Source organism: Echiichthys vipera (assembly GCF_963691815.1).
Source record: "Echiichthys vipera genome assembly, chromosome: 16".
NCBI classification, from domain to species: Eukaryota; Metazoa; Chordata; class Actinopteri; order Perciformes; family Trachinidae; genus Echiichthys; species Echiichthys vipera.
In genome coordinates this window covers 19,036,792-19,056,589 of record NC_139841.1, presented here as the reverse complement: position 1 = coordinate 19,056,589, position 19,798 = coordinate 19,036,792, and the positions used below count along the sequence as shown (strand labels likewise).

Sequence of the window (19,798 nt, the reverse complement as noted above, 5' to 3'; positions counted from 1 at the left end):
ACTTGGAATTTTCTAACCAATTGTTGCATCAGTAGATGCGCTGGATATATGTGTGACGGAAACGGCTGCATCCAGCATCATGTAAACAAATGTAGCTGTAAACCCATTTTACAATCTGTTGATAATACAAACCTGCACTCAGAAGGACAGTAAAAGGTTGTATTGATGTTCATGTTAATTCCAATGTTAAATTCAAAATAAATTGTTGCAAATTTTAATGGTGTTAAAGTGTGGTTTTGTTAATAATGGTTGTGTGTCCCGATTGCGAGCTGTAAGAGCCCAAGGTTAATTAAAAAAACTAAAATGTTAAGCAAATAACAGTAGTAAACTCGCAAGGAACTAGTAAGCTCATGAGTAACGTTTTTTTCGTAACTGCAGTTAGCTCTCAGATACCTGGCTACCATTAGCACCTCTACTTCTTCTTCTTCTTCTTCTTCTCCTCCGGTAAAACACGACTGCATTGTATTGTGGGTTACAGGAGTGCAATGCAGTGTACATCTTATGTACACTCAAATTAGCTGTGCATTGAGGGTATTTTTTAGTGGACCATATAGTGAATGAAAATAACCACGGAGAATTTGAACACCACTAAAATATGGCGTACACACTACTTCTGTGATAGGAAATTATTTCGAACACAACTAATGTGTACTTCGGTGCAAGTTCGGTCAAACAATCCTCAAAGCTAATGGTAAGACCTCTTTTTAATTTACATATTTGTTTACTGCTTGGAAAAAGGGTGTATAATTCAGGGAACTCAGAAAGACTAAAAGTAGTTCCTGCGTTGTCCTTGGTGTGGTTTCTGTGGTTACCATGGTCACAGAGAGAGCTGTAGCGGCAAGTTGAAAGTTCAACCATTATCAAGACAGCAGTGCCAAATAGTCGTGCCCGACAGCTGCCCTCTCTCTCTCCTTGCCGTTGCAAGGATATTGAAGGCTTAATCTGTGTGATCCTTTTTTAGATTCAGTCCGACCAGTTCTACTTGTACTATTCTTATTCAGAAGTACACAGATTGACATTCTGAAAAAGACATCTAAAGGTCATTTGTTTTTTTTCCAAGCCATGTGGCTTACTAGAGATGCATTACATTGTATCAGTGTGTCTCATCTCCTCTTGCAATGTCTTAAACCGTTTCGCTATGGTATCTTATCAGGGTACTGAGCAAGCAAAATGCCCCTCTACCCCTGTCTTCTCTTCTGCTATGGTACCGGCTGCACTCATTTTCAGATATAATTAAATCTCACAATCAATGGCTCCTTATTGAGAAGACATTTTCTCAGAAAGTATGTGATGTCAGTGTAATGTTATATATGATATAATATATTACCTAGTAAGACCACCATCTCATCAAGAGCATTAATCTACAAACCTGTAAAAATTACACTATTTATAGGCTGTGTCAGCATATGTCTGTGTCAGCATATCCAATGCCAATAATTTCTGTAGTTGGAGTTTGAAGAGTCTTGGTCAAGTGCACACTGGTAATGGCTTGCAAGCTGTTTTGGGCAGTATGTCTTGCTTGTTTATGTCCTTTTTTAACCTGATCTTGGGATGTCAGTAACAAATAATAAACTTGCTTCTGTTGTTCCTTTTTTCTCATTTTCAGGTTTACTCTCCATGCAGTAGATAGCCGAGGCAGCCACTCCGAGTCAAGCTTTGTCTCAGTACGAACATCTTGTCCAATGGTGGATGACAGCCGAGCTGAAGGTATTCTCACCTTTGATTTTCTTTTCCTTCTTGTACTTTCTTCAAATTCTATATTTGGCACATCTCTTACATCCTTTCATGTAATCACACTGTACCTTAATGGGTACTTAGGGTATGGGTTAGGGTCCTCTTCATCACTACAATGTCTACATCTTTAAAACACAACCCTATACATGTACATTTTTCATGTAACCCAAACAGTTCTTCTCCATGTCAGACCCAACTTTAAAATGTTTACTGTGAATTCAAAATACAGCAGTCATCATTTACTATCAGGTTTTATCTCAACTCATAAAGTATAAAAAAGTTAAATTGCAGGAAGGAGGTCAGGATTCATGTACAGTCGCTTTGATCACAACTCTTAACAATCCCTCACCCTCACAATGTGCACATGCTTGATTACACATTATGTTTATTAAAACAAGCTGTGGCAAAACCAAAAGGGGCACCACCAATTCAACACGTCAAATTCAATTTAGTAATCATGTGGAGTTTGCCAGCAGAAAGGCTACGTCATGTTGCATTATGGAACTTGTAGGATCCAGTGTGTTTGAGGTTTGGCCTATATTAGGGACTAAAAATCAGGATATCTCAGCCTCTGCTGCATTGATTTTTAACATCCTTTTTTATCTGTATTTTCAAGTGCCCCCAACCTTATTGAAGTGCAGTATTAAATCGCAGAAGTTCTCTATCAATTCTTTGTCATACCCTTTATCTGCTTATTTGCTATCCTCACTCTTTCCCCCTGTCCCTGTGTACCTCTTCACAGAGATAGCAGACAAGGTGTACAACTTGTACAATGGCTACACCAGTGGCAAGGAACAGCAGATGGCCTACAACACACTGATGGAGATCCACCCTCCATTGCTATACAGAGTCCAGCACCACTACAATTCCCATTATGAGAAGTTTGGAGACTTTGTCTGGCGTAGTGAAGATGAGCTGGGTCCCAGGTGAGAAGATCCCAGAGATAGTTTTCTCATGCAGGCCTAGAAGATGCTTTAGATATATTACAGCTAGTTGTCTTAAGATGTTTATGTCATCCAATCGTCTAGAAATGCCATTTTTTCCAGTCTGCCACTTATCCAGGTGTATCATGTTTGATGCTGTTGTTGTGTTGTTTAGGTTCAGTAATAATCACCCTAAGGACTCTTACATAACAAAAGCCAAAGGTGTCTGAACTGCTCCTGCCAGATTCAGACCATTAAGCTATTTTGGATGGCATTGTTTGCACCCCCTTTTAAGCAGGAGCACCATTACACGATTGTCCCATCTCCCTCCATTTTTACAACTTTCCAAATTTGCTTCTCCTGGAAAGCAAGTCGGCAAAGTCACCATTAATACTCTGGGGTTAAAGTTGCTCCTTGCATGACAGTGTTTTACAGCCAAGCCAAACACCAAATTTCATAGTCAGCTAACACTAGCTCAACTTATCCCCCAAGCAATATTCAGTCAAAAACAACTGGACTTGGTTATTTGTCTAGGAAGATGTTTCACCTCCCATCCAAGAGGCTTCATCACTTCATGTAAGCAACTGACCAGGCTGGGACTGGTCTAACTATCTGGTGTGGAGATCCAGTGATTTAACCTTTCACAAGGCCGATGATATCACTGGAACCCTTTGTTCTCCAAGTGCCAACGACCATCGTTAGAGTAAACAGTTGTTCTTTGAGGTTAGATTGTTGAATCTCCTTGGACGGTATGAAAGGGCAGCATTGTAAATTGGAGATAAGTGGTGTCTCAGACCTCCTCCTCTGTTTAGCGATGGTTTCTCTACTTTGCATAGATGGCTTCTTTTACTCCTCTTTCAAACCATCTGTCCTCTCTGTCCAGGATGTGGACGTTGTTGTCATCAAATGAGAGGGCTTTCTAATTGAGATGTATTCAACAATCTAACCTCAAAGAACAACTCTTCACAAATGGCCTCCTGTGACTCCAAAGACTTCCGTTAAGACCCAATAGAGCACTAACGAAGTCAAAACCTACTTCCCACCAACGACTGTCACTCAAATGGAGCACAAAGGGTTCCAGTGACATCATCGGCCTTGTGAAAGGTTAAATACTTGGATCTCCACACCAGATAGTTAGACCAGTCCCAGCCGGGTCAGTTGCGTACATGAACTGATGAAGCCTCTTGGATGAGAGGTGAAACGTCTTCCTAGACAAATAACCAAGTCCAGTTGCTTTTGACTGAAATTGCTTTTGGGATAACAATGACCTGGACAAATTAGAACATTCACAGGCAGCTAACTTAACTTACTTCAAACTCCATTTCCTCTTCTTTCTCATGAAAAAAACATCCTCCATGTCCACAACATGCCACCCGGACATTCCCTCACCCATGACCCTCTTAACAGGGACACCTTCATTAATAGTTTGCTGTGTGAACAGGCGCTGAGACATAATGACAACATGGAGAAGAAGGGAAGCTCACGGACTAACAAAACGTGAGGAACGAAGCAAAACAATATTCTTTTTTTATTTTTTTTAAACAATTCATGTTTAAAAGTCTGACTAGGAAGTTGGTCCAGTGCTGACGATAGGAACACAAGATCTTAAGTTACGGTCCAATGTTTTGGTTTATCCACCCCCACTGCCTGGAAGCACTCCTTTCATGCCATAAATAATATAATAATTGTGGAATAACTTTGGTCTGTAGGAAGATTATGCTTCTCTCTGATTGGAGAAGGGGGGTGGGAGGCACGGGCTGGCCATTGGGACTTAATATGGAGATTGGGGTGGTCGGATATGTTTGTGTGTGGGCAGCTATGAGGTATTGTGTGTGTGTGTGTGTGGGGGGGGTGCTTTTGGATGAGCGAGCATGGATTATTTACTGCCTGAAGTTGGCAGGGTTGAGCCTCATTGGGGTAATTTACATGCAGGCTCTATCGGTGGTGCCTTTTAAAAGGTAACAGAATGGCCAAGTGAAACGTAAGCACAGTCAGCACTCCTCTAGGAGTCAAGAATCTCAGGAGCCCACAAATGTCTTCCAGCATTGTTACAACTGAAAACTAACTCCTTTAATAACTACCTGTATATTGTTCTCTGGACATGCTGTGATACAGTACATAGTTACTGCTTTTTTAAAACCATTACTATAAACACAACTGTTATCTGTACTTTTCTTCTATTTCCACATGTCAGTCTCTTTGATTTGATGTTGCTTTTAGTTCTGGGCTGCATTTCCTTGAATCTGTTTTTGTGTTGTAAACAATTACTTCGGATTACGTTTTTTCAAAACACATGAAGCCAATTCTTTAGTAGTTGCCTTTATTGCAACCTGAAAGGTTACACTGAAATAATATTTCAATGGAGCTGTACTCAACATTCAGAGATTTAATATAGCAGCAAACAAATATTTGCTATGATATAAAGATATAGTGAAGTAATGGCATTATGAGAAGGGGAATGAAGTCACTCTCTCTCTTTGTATGTTGTTATCCAAATTCCTCCTTTTTTTTTTTGATAGCCGTTCCTGGCTGCATGTGCATGTTAATGCATGTGGCAGTGAAAAAACGTTGGTATTTAATATATTAAGGAGTAGTCTGTGAGAGCTGTGTGGAGGCAATCCCAGTCCTTTTTTTTTTAACTATTTTGAGTGTAGCTAAAAGTGTGTCTTTTTACCAGCTATGGCAGCAATGGTGGTATTGTTCGGTGTTTGTCTGTCTGTTTTGTCAACATGATAGCCTCACAACTGTGAAAGATACAGTCACAAAATGTAACAGATGTGTCACTGAGATAAATATGAAGATTGAGTTTGAAAATGGATGTGATCCAAGCAAGGGGACTGGAAGTGGGGGGTAGAAATTAGGTAGAGATTTACACTCCTGGTCCAATTTGGTATCCCATTGCAAGATGGTCTCAAGTTTTTGTTTGCTTGTTTGATTTTTTGTCATCATGAATTGCATTAAATGTGTTTAATTTGTCCATAGCGCACATGCTGGCAATCCTCCCTTGATTATGTGCTTGGTATTCTATTGTTTCAGACGTAATAATTTAAGAGAAATAAGAAAATGTTGTGCCCCCCCTTCAGCAAATAAGTGAAAAGGATGTCTCTACTCCTTGCGTAACTAAATGCAGATGTTGATGCTCAGCAGACACTGCTTTTCAAAACAAATGGTATGTAGCCCTTCACTGCGTGTGTTTCCCTCATTTCAGTATCCATATGAGTTTAACAACCTTGAATACTTATGTATAATGTAGGTGTATTTCTGTTTTGCAATTACGGAATAGATGTGCGTGCGTGTGTTGTGAGATATCTTCCTAACTTGATCTGGCCTCACATATGGCTCCTTCATATCTTTAACAGAAGCTCGAGACTCTGGACCTGGAGACAAAATTCTTAGTTTCACTCACTCTGGATGGCTGCTTCTGGTGTAGTGTTCAACAGAGTCGGTACCCAAGAATTCAAAATGCAATTCCATGTGGTAGTTTTGACCAAGACTGGCAGTCCCATTGGAGTGACACTGTTGCAATTTTTTTTTGTAAACAACAAATATGTTCATTCTTTCTTTCTTTCTTTCTCTCTTTCTTTCCTTCTTTCTTTCTTTCTTTCTTTCATTATTTCTTTCTTCTTTCTTTTGTTGACTGTGTGAGATCCAATGAACTCCCTGCACCAAGATGGGTAGAGTGGTGCATCTAAAGTTGTATTTATGTAGATATGGTGGATCAGTGAATTTCAAGGTGCCCTGTTTGGTATGACATTGGGGCAGATTTTTTTTTCCATCAATCTAAAGCATGTTTAATCATGAACACAAACACAAACTTGTTGCTATATTTGGTAGCAGTACATGAACCATCAAACACTCACACCAGCACTCACACCTCCAAAGGTTTATAATCTACTATTTTATAATTTCATAATTTTCACAACAAATGTTTCATTTGTTACATAATTGAAATCACATTTAACCTTGAGTAGTAGATCATTTTTACCAATATTTGTGCTTTCACTTTCAGGAAAGAAGAGTGTGTAATCTGTTTCTGAATTTTCTCCATTCTAAATATCTATAAAAACTTGAGAGAAAAATGAAATGGGACCAAATAAATAACATTTGTGTGATGACGTTGAGCTTGGATTTTTTTTTCTTTCTTCTCCTTCAATAGAAAAGCCAACCTGATACTTCATAGGGTGGAGAAGATTAGCCACTACTGCCGGTCCCTCCTGCGCAGCACCCACATCCAGAGCCGCACTGACACCATGGCGTATGTCTACTGTCTGAGTGAAGAGGGACGACCTCCCAGTAACACGTGGCATGGCTCTTTACATGAAAGTCGCACCACCTGCATGGAAAAGCTAATTTCTGTACAGCGTAACACATACAGCAACACCAAACTCCGATGAGACAGGAGCTTGGAGAAAGAGGCGGTGCGTTTTTGTGTTTTGTTCCTGCAAAATGACATCAGTGATTGATGTCTATCTCATCACCCATTCTGCAGCAGGTGTCTCTCAAGTGACTGGTGGATTTTGAAAACCAGGAGAGCCTAAAAGACCTCAGAATTCACTGGACATTGTGTTGATGCTACCAAAAACATTTTTTGTGTGGCCTACTTTTATTATAAGACAGAGGATTTAAAAAAAAAAAACGTATTTCTTAACTGCAAAATGCCAGTGATCACACATATCAATGAGAAACTGCAGTGAGAACATGTAAAATATAATTCAGCCAAGAGAAAAACTGGTTGGCTTTAATACTTTGAATGTAATATTGTAGTTCCTTTTTGGTGCTTTGAAGCTCACCTGGAACACTTCAAAGAGAGAAAAAAAAGGAAAAAATCAATAGCATATCTTATTTGCCTTTAATACCTTCATTTGAAAGGAGACATTGAAATGTGTTTAAGCCATTTGAAAATCGCTTTCTTGTTTTCAAGTTCCCATTAATTAAAAAAATAATATATATATATATGTATATATATATCGCCTTTTTCATGGATGTGAAATAAGTAAGTGAGGAACAATGTAGTTAGTCTTGTATTACATTTGATAGATTCAATTGAAATACCAAGGCTTTGTGTGTGGCAACAGGATTGACCAGTTGGCTACTTTCAGCCTGTTGAAATTATGCAAAGACAGAGTGGGTTGCATTCAAACATTATATTCATTCATAGACTTCTAATTTAGCACTGTTTTCAGTACAGAAATTTAGGAATCCATTTGTCATCATCTCTCTTTTTAATACGACAGTATCCAAAATAAATATTATGGAAAGGACATGTATTTCTCAGAATAGAAAAGGACTTGAACACAGTGGCTTATGCACCCAAGACAAAAAATGCAATACTTTTGCCACACTGAAGTCTTTAAAAGTAAATGCTTTACATTATGTGTTGGGTTTTGGTATGTGACTTAACAAACCAACAGTAATGATCAGGCCCTACAGCTATATTTAACTATTTCTGCAAATGATAAGTTACAATTCATTTGTGGAATCTGAGTTTTGTTATCATGGCACAAGTCATCAAGTTCTGGCGTAATACACAATTAAGAGGAGGAGTACTAGACATGACATCACAGCCTCAATATGGTTATAATATGGTCATATGAGTGATATGGATGCTAATTGCATATTTGAAAAGATCCTCTCTAATAGGACGATATGATATTTGCTGTATGTGCACTCATAGACAATATGGCAGGGTAATAGGATCATCATTTTGAGGAAAAGTTTCAGGTGCACTAACAGTTTGCGTCAAACCAACTGTAAACATGTGAGGCACTGTCCACTGAATTGTGAAGTATCAGTGATTGTAGGGATCACCTGTAGTCCTTTTTTCTCCGACCTGTCATATCCAGTATCATATCTTCAGAGCCATGAATATTATTTGAATGGAGATAAACAATGCCTTTTTTCAGTATTTAGATCTCATGTTATATGAATTGTAATGATAAATTATTATATTGTACATTTTAAATTGTAAAAAATACATATGTATTATGTGGCTTTGATTGTCTTTTTTCTGAAGAATGTGAAATATTAAAAATGTATATTAAATCAGAAGACTTCTTTTTCTCTGATGTGTATCTTCACCTTTACCTAAATCACCTAAACAACAGCAGTCAACTAAACGTTAAACACACAGACCTTCTGTGTAACAGCCATGTCCATATGCATCAGCTGTGATGTACAAACAATGTCCAGGTGTGTACTTTACTTGCTATTTGTTGTTACATTTATTTTACATATTACATTTCTTGCATCCAGGTTCATCATAATTAACCTAATTAAGCCTCAAAGTTTATGTCATGCGCACAGGGTAGTATCTCCTACGTAGGAGATAAACTTACTGTAGGTATTGGCCAACAATGCCAGAATTTATTTTTTTTTACCTTGCCCTTCAGGGCTTCCGTAGGGTAGTTTGTCCAAAAAAAGAGGGGAAAAAAGTCATAGTATTGTGTATCGATAAAAGTACAAAAAACTGTGATAGTATAGTATGTCGAAAAAAGTAAACATAAAATCATGGGATAACCTGTCTAAGGCAGTCATGGTATAGTTTGTTGTAAAAAGTCAAGAAAATACATAATACAGTGTGTCCAAAAAAGTCATAGTATAGTATGTTGAAAAAGGCCCAAATAAGTAAAAATAAAATATGTCCAAAAATGCTTAAATCAAGCATAGTATAACGTGTCTAAGCCAGCCATGGCAGAATTTCTTGAAAACAAGTCAGGAGAAGTCATAAAAAATAAGGCAAAAAAATAAGGCAAAAGAATTAATTGTATAGTATGTTGAAAAATAAAAAAAAGTCAACATACAGTATAGAATGTCTAAAAAATGCTTAATTCAGTCATAGGAAAGCCTGTCTCAAGCAGTTATGGCATTATTTCTTAAAAAAAGTCAAGAAAAGTCATATAAAAATGTGTCCAAAATAATAATAATATAATATATAATAATAAAATAATATAGTATGTCAAAAACGTAAAAATATTATATGCCTAAATCAGTCGTAGGATAGCTTGACTAAGCCAGTCATAGTAAAGTTTGTTGAAACAAGTCAAGTCAGTGTCCAAAAAAAGCAAAATAAAAAAGTCATAGTATAGTATGTTGAAAAAGTCAAACTATAATGTCCAAAAAATGCTTAAATCAGTCATAGGATAGCCTGTCTAAAGCAGTCATGGCATCATTTATTCATGGTAAGTCATAGAAAAGTGTGTCCAAAAAATAAGCCCAAAACAGAGTAGTATAGTATATTGAAAAAGTCAATAAAAATCAAAATATAATATCTCAAAAAAATGCTTAGATCAGTCATAGGATAGCGTGACTAAGCCAGTCATAGCATAGTTTGCTGTGACAAGTCAAGAAAAGTAATAGTTTCCAAAAAAAGCAGAATAAAAAAGTAATGTTGTAAAAAGTCAAAATATAATATGTCCAAAAAATGCTAAAATCAGTCATGGGATAGTCTGTCTAATAGTAGTTATAGTATGGTATATCTAAAAAGTAATATGTTGAAAAAGTCATGGCATATCTCTATGGAAAAAAAGTCATAATATAGTTTATTGAAAGAAATCACCAGCCTTCAAAGACAGAAGCCCTTTATGGGGATTGAAAGCTTAAACTCTACAAGTTTGCAGTTTAAGATATTGGATCACACATTGCAAAGTGAATCCGGAAAATAACCATAGTATTCTACAGTATGTTGAAAAAAAGTCAATAGTATAGTACGTCAAAAAAAGTAATATAAAGTCATAGTATAGTATTTCCAAAAAAGTAGTATAACATGTCAAAATAGTATTGTATGTTGTACAGTGGGAAAAATGTCATTGTACAATATGTTAGAAAAAGACCTGGGCAAAGGAAATGTATCAAAAGAAATAGCCATTTAAAAAAAGTTTAGAAAAAAAGTCATTATAGTATGTCAAAAGAAATGTCATTCTATAGTATGCCATAAAAAATATATAAACAATGGGCTTTCACATTAGTTTCAATGTCAGAAATCAGTGTATCTCATTACCTTGGTCTGACAATACTTGACTGTTTTGTCAGACAATGTTTTTCTCTCTGGGGGCTTTGGGATTGATTTTAATTTTTTTAAAAACATACTTTAGTTCCACATACCTTTCAGTTTCCATCACTTTCAGCTTTGTTATGAGATCCAATGGAGCCTGCACCAAAAGGTGAGTCAAACATGTATTTTCAACACACACACACGCACGCACGCACGCACGCACGCACGCACGCACGCACGCACGCACGCACGCACGCACGCACGCACGCACGCACACACACACACACACACACACACACACACACACACACACACACACACACACACACACACACACACACACAACTCACACTGCTCTTGTACATCTTAAAATAGCTGATTGAATAATTGTCACAGTGTGTTAGTTGATAGCCCATTTGATAGCATACTTTGATACCCGATACTCCCACACTTCCTTGTTTAATCTGACTGCTCGTCTTGTGGTGTGTTTTTTTCATATCAGAAGAAACCAAAGAATGAAATGTTGTTGCCTCAACTTGAAAGTGTTAACACATGTTGGAACACCCACATCCAAAACCAATTGTGTTCATGACTTCAAAATCAATGAACTGCAACACACAGACAGAGACACACACAGACACACACACACAGACACACACACACACACACACACACACACACACAATGAATCTTGCCAAATCTTCCCACATTATACCGCCTATGTATTGAGTCTGTCTGTTTGTGCAGAGATTTTGGTGTGATCCCATCGCAAAATGATCTCTAGTTGATTTTTTAAAAAATTGTTCCTAATGGATTAGCATGAAACACCAACATATAGCAGCATAGAGAATAATGTGGAGTTGACTTCAATTATATGTCTTCTTAAGATCAAACTAAACCTGACATGGTGTCGATCAGCTGATGTGGTGCACATGACTCGTGTGTCCTGCCTGAACCGGACTCAGTGGGGGATAAAACCTCTTACAGTGAAGTATATCACTGCAATATTTGGATCAGAATTAGTGAACATGGTGGCAAAATGAGACTCAGGTGAACAAAAATGTAATCAGATATCAATTTAGAATTGTGGAATGCAGTGCAATGCTGTTATTTCCCTGTTTTACACAATTTACCACATGATCCAACTGAAAAATATTTATATTAAAGGTGGAAAGGGGGGAAATCAGTCACGGAACTAACAGACACCCATTCCCTAGGAATTACTCTAATTTATATCATTAACTGAAGGTGGCTATGCCTCTCTGCATGTGAGCTGCTGGGAAGCATTTTCTTTTTCCATCTCCCTCAACAAACTATTCCTTTAAGCTCAGATCCAGTTTCTTTCCAGTCATGCAACATTAACTGCACTTTAAAAAATCAGTAGCCTGATGTTCATTCTCACAAATTAGGCCATTAACGTCATTGGTGTGCCAGGAACAGCACTCACATTTCGATGCCAATGTATCAATGACGGCTTAAAGAATGAGCTTCTCTTTTAAAACCACCTCATCACTTTTTGGATTTTGAAAAGGCTCACTATGGATCTTCCAGAAGACACAGCTCCAAAATGAACCTGGACACAGCAGCAAAAGAACAACTTTGAAAGAACTGACCACACTCATCAAGCATACGTTCACTTTAACCAGTGTTTTATTTCTACACAATAAATGACAGCAAAATGAACATGATACTTTATGACTCTTCCTTATGAAAATATAGTACACATCAGACATGTTTTGCCATGTACCAGAGCACCAAAAATATATATAATTGCAACTGTGAAAACATAGAGAAACATCGACTGAAACAAAAAAGTCCAATCTGTTGTATATGTGCCTGAAAAAGTGCATACTGTGTAAAAACCAAAGAGAGAGGAGGCCATCAGAGGAAGAGAGGGACTACTGAGTCTGATGGCTACCTTTACAGTGTTGGTGAAATTCTCAGCAAACACAAAGGCATTGGGATAAGACTTGACAATATACAGTATGGAACGAGGGGAAATGAAAGCTGTTAGACAAATTTGAAATAAACTCCTCAATGTCAGCCAAGATTTATTATGAGGATCAATTCCAACAGACCCAGAAATTACCATTATGATTTTATTAATCTTGACAACAAATAAATAATTCATGACACAATGGATAAATTCATGGTTTAGACAACTGACAACAGTGCTTGTACTAAGCCATAATGAAAAAATAAATGCTGACAGCAAGTGGTGTGGTAAAGCATCACAGGTGTTTTTTTTTTTCTTTTCTGTCTTGCAGGTGATACTTTGACACAATGCACAACATATTCACGGTTCATCTCTTTGTATAATAGTTATGATAAAAATCAATCCAAGAGCTACTCCCAAACAGTTAGTACATGGTTTGCAAATACAATCATCATATAATATTATTATTTACATCTTAAAATATATTTGTTGAGCAATCGGGTACGAAACATCGCAGTAATACCACTAGATATCCACGTTATATGTAAATACATTTTTTTTGCACTTCCCACTTAGAAAAAAGGACAATTTACCTTTTTTTTATTTATTGAGGGATTAGGAAACAGACATAAGTGGACCATTCTATAACCAGAGGCCTGTGAGAGGTACTTCATGTGTTACAATACATAAAGAAAATGTCTTACAACAAGATGGCACATCAGTATTTTTCTCTACATTGATCTGAGCAAAAATATTAGGGCTTCAGACACTCAGACACTCTCTCTTACACTCGCTATCACTTTATAATTTCTTGGACACTACAAAGCTTCTGAATTTTTTAGACAAGCAAAACAACAACCAGGTGTTAAATTAGAAACAAAGGAGTGACTGTCAAAAAAGATTGCTATACAAATCAAATTAAGTGATAAGCATAGGCTCAAGGTGAGGAGAACTGTGTTCCTTAAGCCTAACTTCAAAAGGCTCTGTAAGCTGGGCAAACATCCTCTGTCATTTTCACAGGGCCAGCTTGACCCTGGCAGCCCTGTGCAGGCATATCTGACAGTGACAGACGAGGCAGTGTGTCGAGGAGTGGGGAGAGGGTGGTAGGAGTCCCAGAAAAGGATGGCTACCACCCCCAGGAGAAACTCTGACTCATTGGCCTTGGCTTATTGCCAGTGAGCGCTGACCACCCCTGGCCCAGGGGCAGCCTCTGTGAGTACACATTTTCACACCTGGACAAATAGCAAGACAGGCCAGGAAAAGCAGCCCACCCATCCCTACCTCTCTCCCTACCCACCTTCTACTTTTCCGCCATCCAAGAGCACTCTATCTGGTGCACCATTGGATGCCTTCTGACCCCCAGTACTTCTGTCCCTTCATTTTTGATCCCTCTCTTCTCCTGTCTTCAGCTGGCTGTCTACACATATTCCTTGTGCCTTATACTGGTCTCTTGAAACATCATTTGGATTTATGCATTTGACCATTATATACTTGGTTCTCTTTTCACAACCCATTGTACGTATGGCTAATGTGTGCATTTCAAAAAAAAGTAAATGAAGAAAAGTAAAATAAACTTTACATTCTGGTTTTAAAGGAAAATAAAAGATACACTGCACTGAGTAACATTTGAACATGTGGATGCAAGCAGTGTCCATCTAAACTTAATGATCAATGAGACAAGTTCTTGTGTGGTTGTGGGGCTGAAGTGTTCTGTATGTGTGATCCCTGCTTGAAAGCAATGATCACAACAGAGTGTGATGACAAAATGACAGTTTTGACTCACAACCGATAATGTTTTTGTTTATAAGAACAATGTAAAAAATAACTTACATGGACATTAAATATAACTTAAAAAAAAACAGTATAACACTCTCAATAAATAGTTCTACTATTTACACCATTATGAGACGCAAAAAATGTCACTAAAATACCAAAAATATAGAAGCAGCAAACATTACAGGCATGAGGTACAGCAAGGGATCCTGTGATGACTACAGTAGAGAGGTGATGTCCTCATCCAATGCGTAATCTTATACTTCCTTCCATGAATATCTTGGGTAGCTATGGCTTATGGGTACCTTCTCCAATATTAAGAATATGATTTTTCAAGTTGACATGCAGTCACATTCTGTAGCCTTTCTGATAATCAGTTGTTTTGGTATCCAGACATTGACTAATAATACAAGTAATTGTTGAGAAGGATATTTCTAAGTTAGTCATAATACGTGGAAGCAACGACAGGTTGTGTTAACTAGAATGAAGGGAAGGATCCAATAACAGATTCCAGATTTCTCCATTTAAATGGCTAGAATGGCTTTCTATTGACCTCAATAGCAGATGATGAACCACAGTACTACATGTCATGGGCATTTTGTAGTGATTGCAGGTCAGTCTCTCCACACTGGCTACAGTTCTATGCAGCAGTATCTGGAGTTCTAATGTTACACATATTTTGATTGCTAATTTGCTAATTTGAATATCAGCACTATACAAGTCCCTTTTAATGGGAATCCCTTTATTTAAGCTTTTCCCTTCCCCCTTGACATTTCTTGGTTTTCTGCCAAAATGTACACCTTTAACCTAAGAGGATTACACACATTGGGACAAAACAAAAGACAAACGATTTTTTTGACTAGCTAAACCTTGAATACACTCCTAAGCATAATGTGTTGATGTGTACTATTTGGGGATGGGGACGGGGCGGGGTTGGGGCATGTATGGGTGATGGATGGATATATGGTTCATAGCGACAATACCTCCCTACTTCATTGATAACCTCTGATGCAAAGTCAGTTTAGGTCGGAGAGGAGCATCTATGGTCAGATACAAATAAAACCCTAATGACAGGAAAGCTAATAGCAACACAGGGAGTCAAACAACCGAATATCATAACATACAGTTTGTTTCAGATCACCATTCTGACGATAGCAGCTTCTAAACATTTTCGAAAGATATACTTTTTCTTCTTACATGGAAACTAAAAAAAGTGCAGTAACTGAGGTCAATAATACAAACACTGATTAAATATGACATTTTGTAAAAATGAAATACATGAAAACAAAAACAAAACATTTTTCACGCTCCTGTCCATCAACAACATATAGTAATATTTACATGATATTTTTGATTAACTTTTTCTTTGTATTTGGTGGAAAATAATACCTTCTCACTTTCTCTGCATGTTGTGATATTGTTCTTCACTAACATTGGTATGAAAATGACATGAAATTGGTCTTACATTGCCACTTGTACAGCTTGTTGCGTACAAGGATCCATGAGGATGATCTGGAATGCTATAGCAGCCTAATATGAGTCAGAGGGACTGTGCCATTGGCCCAAATGAAATGAAAAGTCATAATCATGCTGATTGTAACCACGACTATGGTTGCAGCTGAATAAGAGCAGCACAATTTAGACCAATATCCAAGCAGCCTTCATTATCAAATGTGCATGAAAAAAACTAGTGTATATGTGTCTGGAATGAAGAATAACAAAATACAAAGCTATTGTAGCAGCCATATAATCTAAAGACGTTAATTGGTGGGGATGGACACCCAAGTTCACAATACTGAAAAGTGCTGATCCAAACAACCAAGTGCACTTTTTTTTTTTTTTTTACTGCAGAGACAACCGTAAAGTTTAATTACTTAAACACTAGACCCAGTAGAGAATCTTAGGGACCTTTGATCATATCCTGACTGCAAGTGCTGTGTTGACATATACATCCAAATGTCATTTTTATGTATAACATTGTTTCCTGCAGAGCTACAGCTGAGAGTCCAATACTACTGGGAGGGGAGAGACATATGTGTGTATGCGTTTGTGTATCAGATGCAGTCTCCTTCCACCTATACTCATTCTCACTAAGAGCCATGGCCTATAACAAGCCCTTTATTTTTGTACTCTTGTGTGACTGTGCTGTGCAGTACTGTGCTATCAAAAACAGCCACAGACTCCTGACAAGCATTGACTACATTCTGAACAGGGCTGGGATCATTTTATTTTCAGTTGAAACATTTTTGAATCAGTGCTTGAGGTAACAAAGTTCTGATCAAGCGCCATAAGGGAGGAGTTCAAACTGAATCTAAAATCAACCCGACCCAAAGTGAGGTGTTAACGATGACATTCTTTAAGTCGTGGTCAATGTATGTATATTTTTTCTTGGGCAGTTGGGTTAAACGGGAATGACAAGTGAGGTTCTGGGTTTTTAAAGTTCTTAGTGCATTTCATATGTGGTGTTGTCAACATGTATTCTCAGAAAGTATTATGGACTAACATGCAAGTGTGAATGAATGCTTATTAAGGTACTGTAAGCAGCAAGGCAGACGAAGCTGTCTAACCCTATTAGATATCATGATATGAAGATGGCAAGTAGCAGCAAACACAGTAGCAGAAGCCATGCTAAACATGTTTTAATTATGCATTCAGAATTTTGCTCTAAGTATAAAATCGACTTAGGAAATGTGTGTGTGTGCGTGTGTGTGCATTTTATTTTGGCTTTTGTGTTAAATCTGTGAATTGAAACTTAACAATATGGCTGTCTCATTCCCCACCAAGCTAGGAATAACCTCTATGGCCTCTGATGTGCCTATGAAGAAACACACTTTACTGAAAAGGACATAGAGATACAGAAAGTCTGACCAGTTTGAAACCAGGAATGATATAAGCCCAAACTTTTAGCCCCTCCGAAAAGGTGTTAAACATGCCTTCAAAGTGTCTAAGGATTTTTTTTTTTTTTTTAACATTTGTCTCGATTTCCTTCATATTTGCAAAACACAGAGTCAACATTAACAAATTCCCCCACTTCGACATTTTAATTTACCTTTGGTTCAAATAATGTGATTGTAGAGCAAGGTCACTCAAATAGACACTTAAGCCAGCACAAAACTGAACAAAAGGCATGCTACCTAGGCTTGGTTAGGTTTTTGTTTAGGTGGTTTTTTTTGTTCGTTTTCTTCTTTGAAAAAAAAAAAAAAGTTTTTTTTCTCTTTGCTATATATGTTTTTTTTTTTTTTTATGATGATATTGCAGGGTTACTTTCCTTTTAGCTGAGAAATGAAGTTTTCTGTGGAGTCTCATGAGTCCCATCCTGTATTCGAGATCTTTCTGTGATGTGAAGGCGGAGAGGTATGCCTGTTAAGCAGCATGTGCAGGAAATTGGAGGCCGAGAGGAGGATGAAGGAGGGGTATGCCTCGGCCACTCTGGCCATGTTGTGCCGGAGTGAGGGTCCTGGGACGTTGAACAGAGGTCCCTGTTTGGGTTGGTCACCCCAGGGAATGGACATGGTCATCCTTTCTGTTCTCTATAGCATTCTGATCCCGACAGGAGCATTCATCCCGTATGTCACAGGACATGGGAAATGGAATCACCTGGGTGGGAAAGATAAAAATATTCACATTCATAAAGTTGGTATTTCAAAAATGAAACCATTTCTGATTGTACACTGCTATGCTGTACAAAGGGGTTAGGATTAAGGAAAGATCATGGTTTGGGTTAAAATGGCCCCTTTGTTAAGGTTAGGAACCTTTGCTGTCATGGTTACAACAATTACCATATGGTTAAGGTTAGATTGTGGTCATGAAAAAAAAACGATGTTGACTGTCTATTGGAAATGAGTAGTGAACAGCGGTCTCCCTTGTTAGTCGAATGTTTTGTTGACCCATTCATCCACCCTTACTTCCTCCCTCTGTGGATTTTGTCACTTTATATTAACGTCACTTGACTTCTTCCTTTGCTCCCATCATAATTAATACAGCCACTAGAGGCCTTTGTCACAGTGTCAGTTTGAGGGGCACTTGCTGAAACAGATTCTGTCTTTTTTTCTCGGCAGTCTCATAAAATCTATTACTCCTGCAATTGTTGTAATGGTGCCACTGCTCGCTTATTTGCCTCATAGGAACAAACGCAATGTGAGCAATAAAAAAAATAAATATCAACTGATATTTCTTATATAACTAATGTTTTATTTAACTGTTTTACTAACCCCCCCCCCCACACACACACACACACACACACACACACACACACACACACACACAAACAAGCTAGCTCACTCTCCTTCACTTTCCTAGTTGATGCAGTCCAGATTTTTGTAAATATCAAACAGGTTTAGAAATTGTATCAGCATGGTTCTAATTAGGCCATTTGTCTCATTTGTAATGAGTACACAAACACAGTGTATCTAGACTCAGAGCTAAACTCTGAAGACTCCATAGTGCAGCTAATACTGTGGCATCAATTTGGAATGACAAAAGTTGAAAAATTTTTGTCGATGGAGTGCACTTACAAGAAAATAATTGAAACCTGCCAAGTACTGTATGTGGCACTGTCATGCCATATTAAATTAAATTAATATAGCATTCATAAGACCTATATAATATCACATTCTCAGAATATCAGATAAATTAATATCCCAGTTTCTCTGATAGTCTGATGTCAAAGTGAAATATTGTAGGTAAAAATAGTGCCGGAAGATCACTGTCCATTGCCCCTGGCGTTTGACGTCACTGGATAACGTTGGCAATGCGTCACCAGCACCAGCTGCTGCTGCTTTGTCTGTTTGCCTCTCAGGGGGCCTGCTTCAGCTGTTTGGGTACACAAAATGTGTCCAGGCCAAACAAGGAACACATGTGGTCCAAGTCATGGAAGGCAGGCAGCAGACCAAGGGCATGTCTGAAATTGTGTCCTGGTGGCTTATCAGATCAATCTGTGGGGGCCTGCGGTGTCGCTTTTTCTTATTAGGGCTAAGTGTTATTGCCTCTTTTGCAAAATGGATCTCTGTATACAATGTAAATGTTACAACAATACTGGCAACTTAAACCAACACGGCTACTTAGTTGACAGTGTGCCTCATACCAAACGCAGCTATTAGTTCAATGCTATTCGTGAACGCTGCCTGGCTGCTATGGGAGAAGTCATTTTCAGAGGAGGGTCATGGGGTTATTATCTTAATGTGACGTAGCTGCTGTATAATTACCCAGACTACTACTGTAATGCCATTAAAGAAATTGCATCATGAGCTAATACTATCTGGGAGGGTTAGCCAGGTAATTACTAAATGCATTAGCATTAGAATGAAAAAGAAAAGAGAATTTCCCATCCACTAAAAGGGGCATCCATAACAATAGTGTCCATTATATTTCATACAATCATAGTCAACGTTTGAGACTTTGAAGCTGACTCACTTCCTGTAAATCAAAATTAATTTTGGTATG

The 19,798-nt window shown here is 37.9% G+C and overlaps 2 protein-coding genes across 2 annotated transcripts in view; one reads left to right on the top strand and one right to left on the bottom strand.

Moving 5' to 3' along the window:
* Positions 1 to 7,051, top strand: part of astn2 (astrotactin 2) — a gene marked incomplete at both ends in the record, with an annotated part of 261,923 nt that extends 254,872 nt beyond the window's left edge. The window contains 3 exons of the mRNA XM_083929281.1: positions 1,607 to 1,707; positions 2,477 to 2,660; positions 6,814 to 7,051. Coding sequence (XP_083785407.1) covers positions 1,607 to 1,707; positions 2,477 to 2,660; positions 6,814 to 7,051 — 523 coding nt within the window. The remainder of the gene's footprint in view (positions 1 to 1,606; positions 1,708 to 2,476; positions 2,661 to 6,813) is intronic.
* Positions 7,052 to 17,487: 10,436 nt separating this feature from the next.
* The window catches only part of pappaa (pregnancy-associated plasma protein A, pappalysin 1a), a gene marked incomplete at its 5' end in the record, with an annotated part of 88,848 nt that continues 86,537 nt past the window's right edge, over positions 17,488 to 19,798 (bottom strand). Inside the window, one exon of the mRNA XM_083929296.1 lies at positions 17,488 to 17,953. Coding sequence (XP_083785422.1) covers positions 17,849 to 17,953 — 105 coding nt within the window. The 3' untranslated portion in view covers positions 17,488 to 17,848. The remainder of the gene's footprint in view (positions 17,954 to 19,798) is intronic.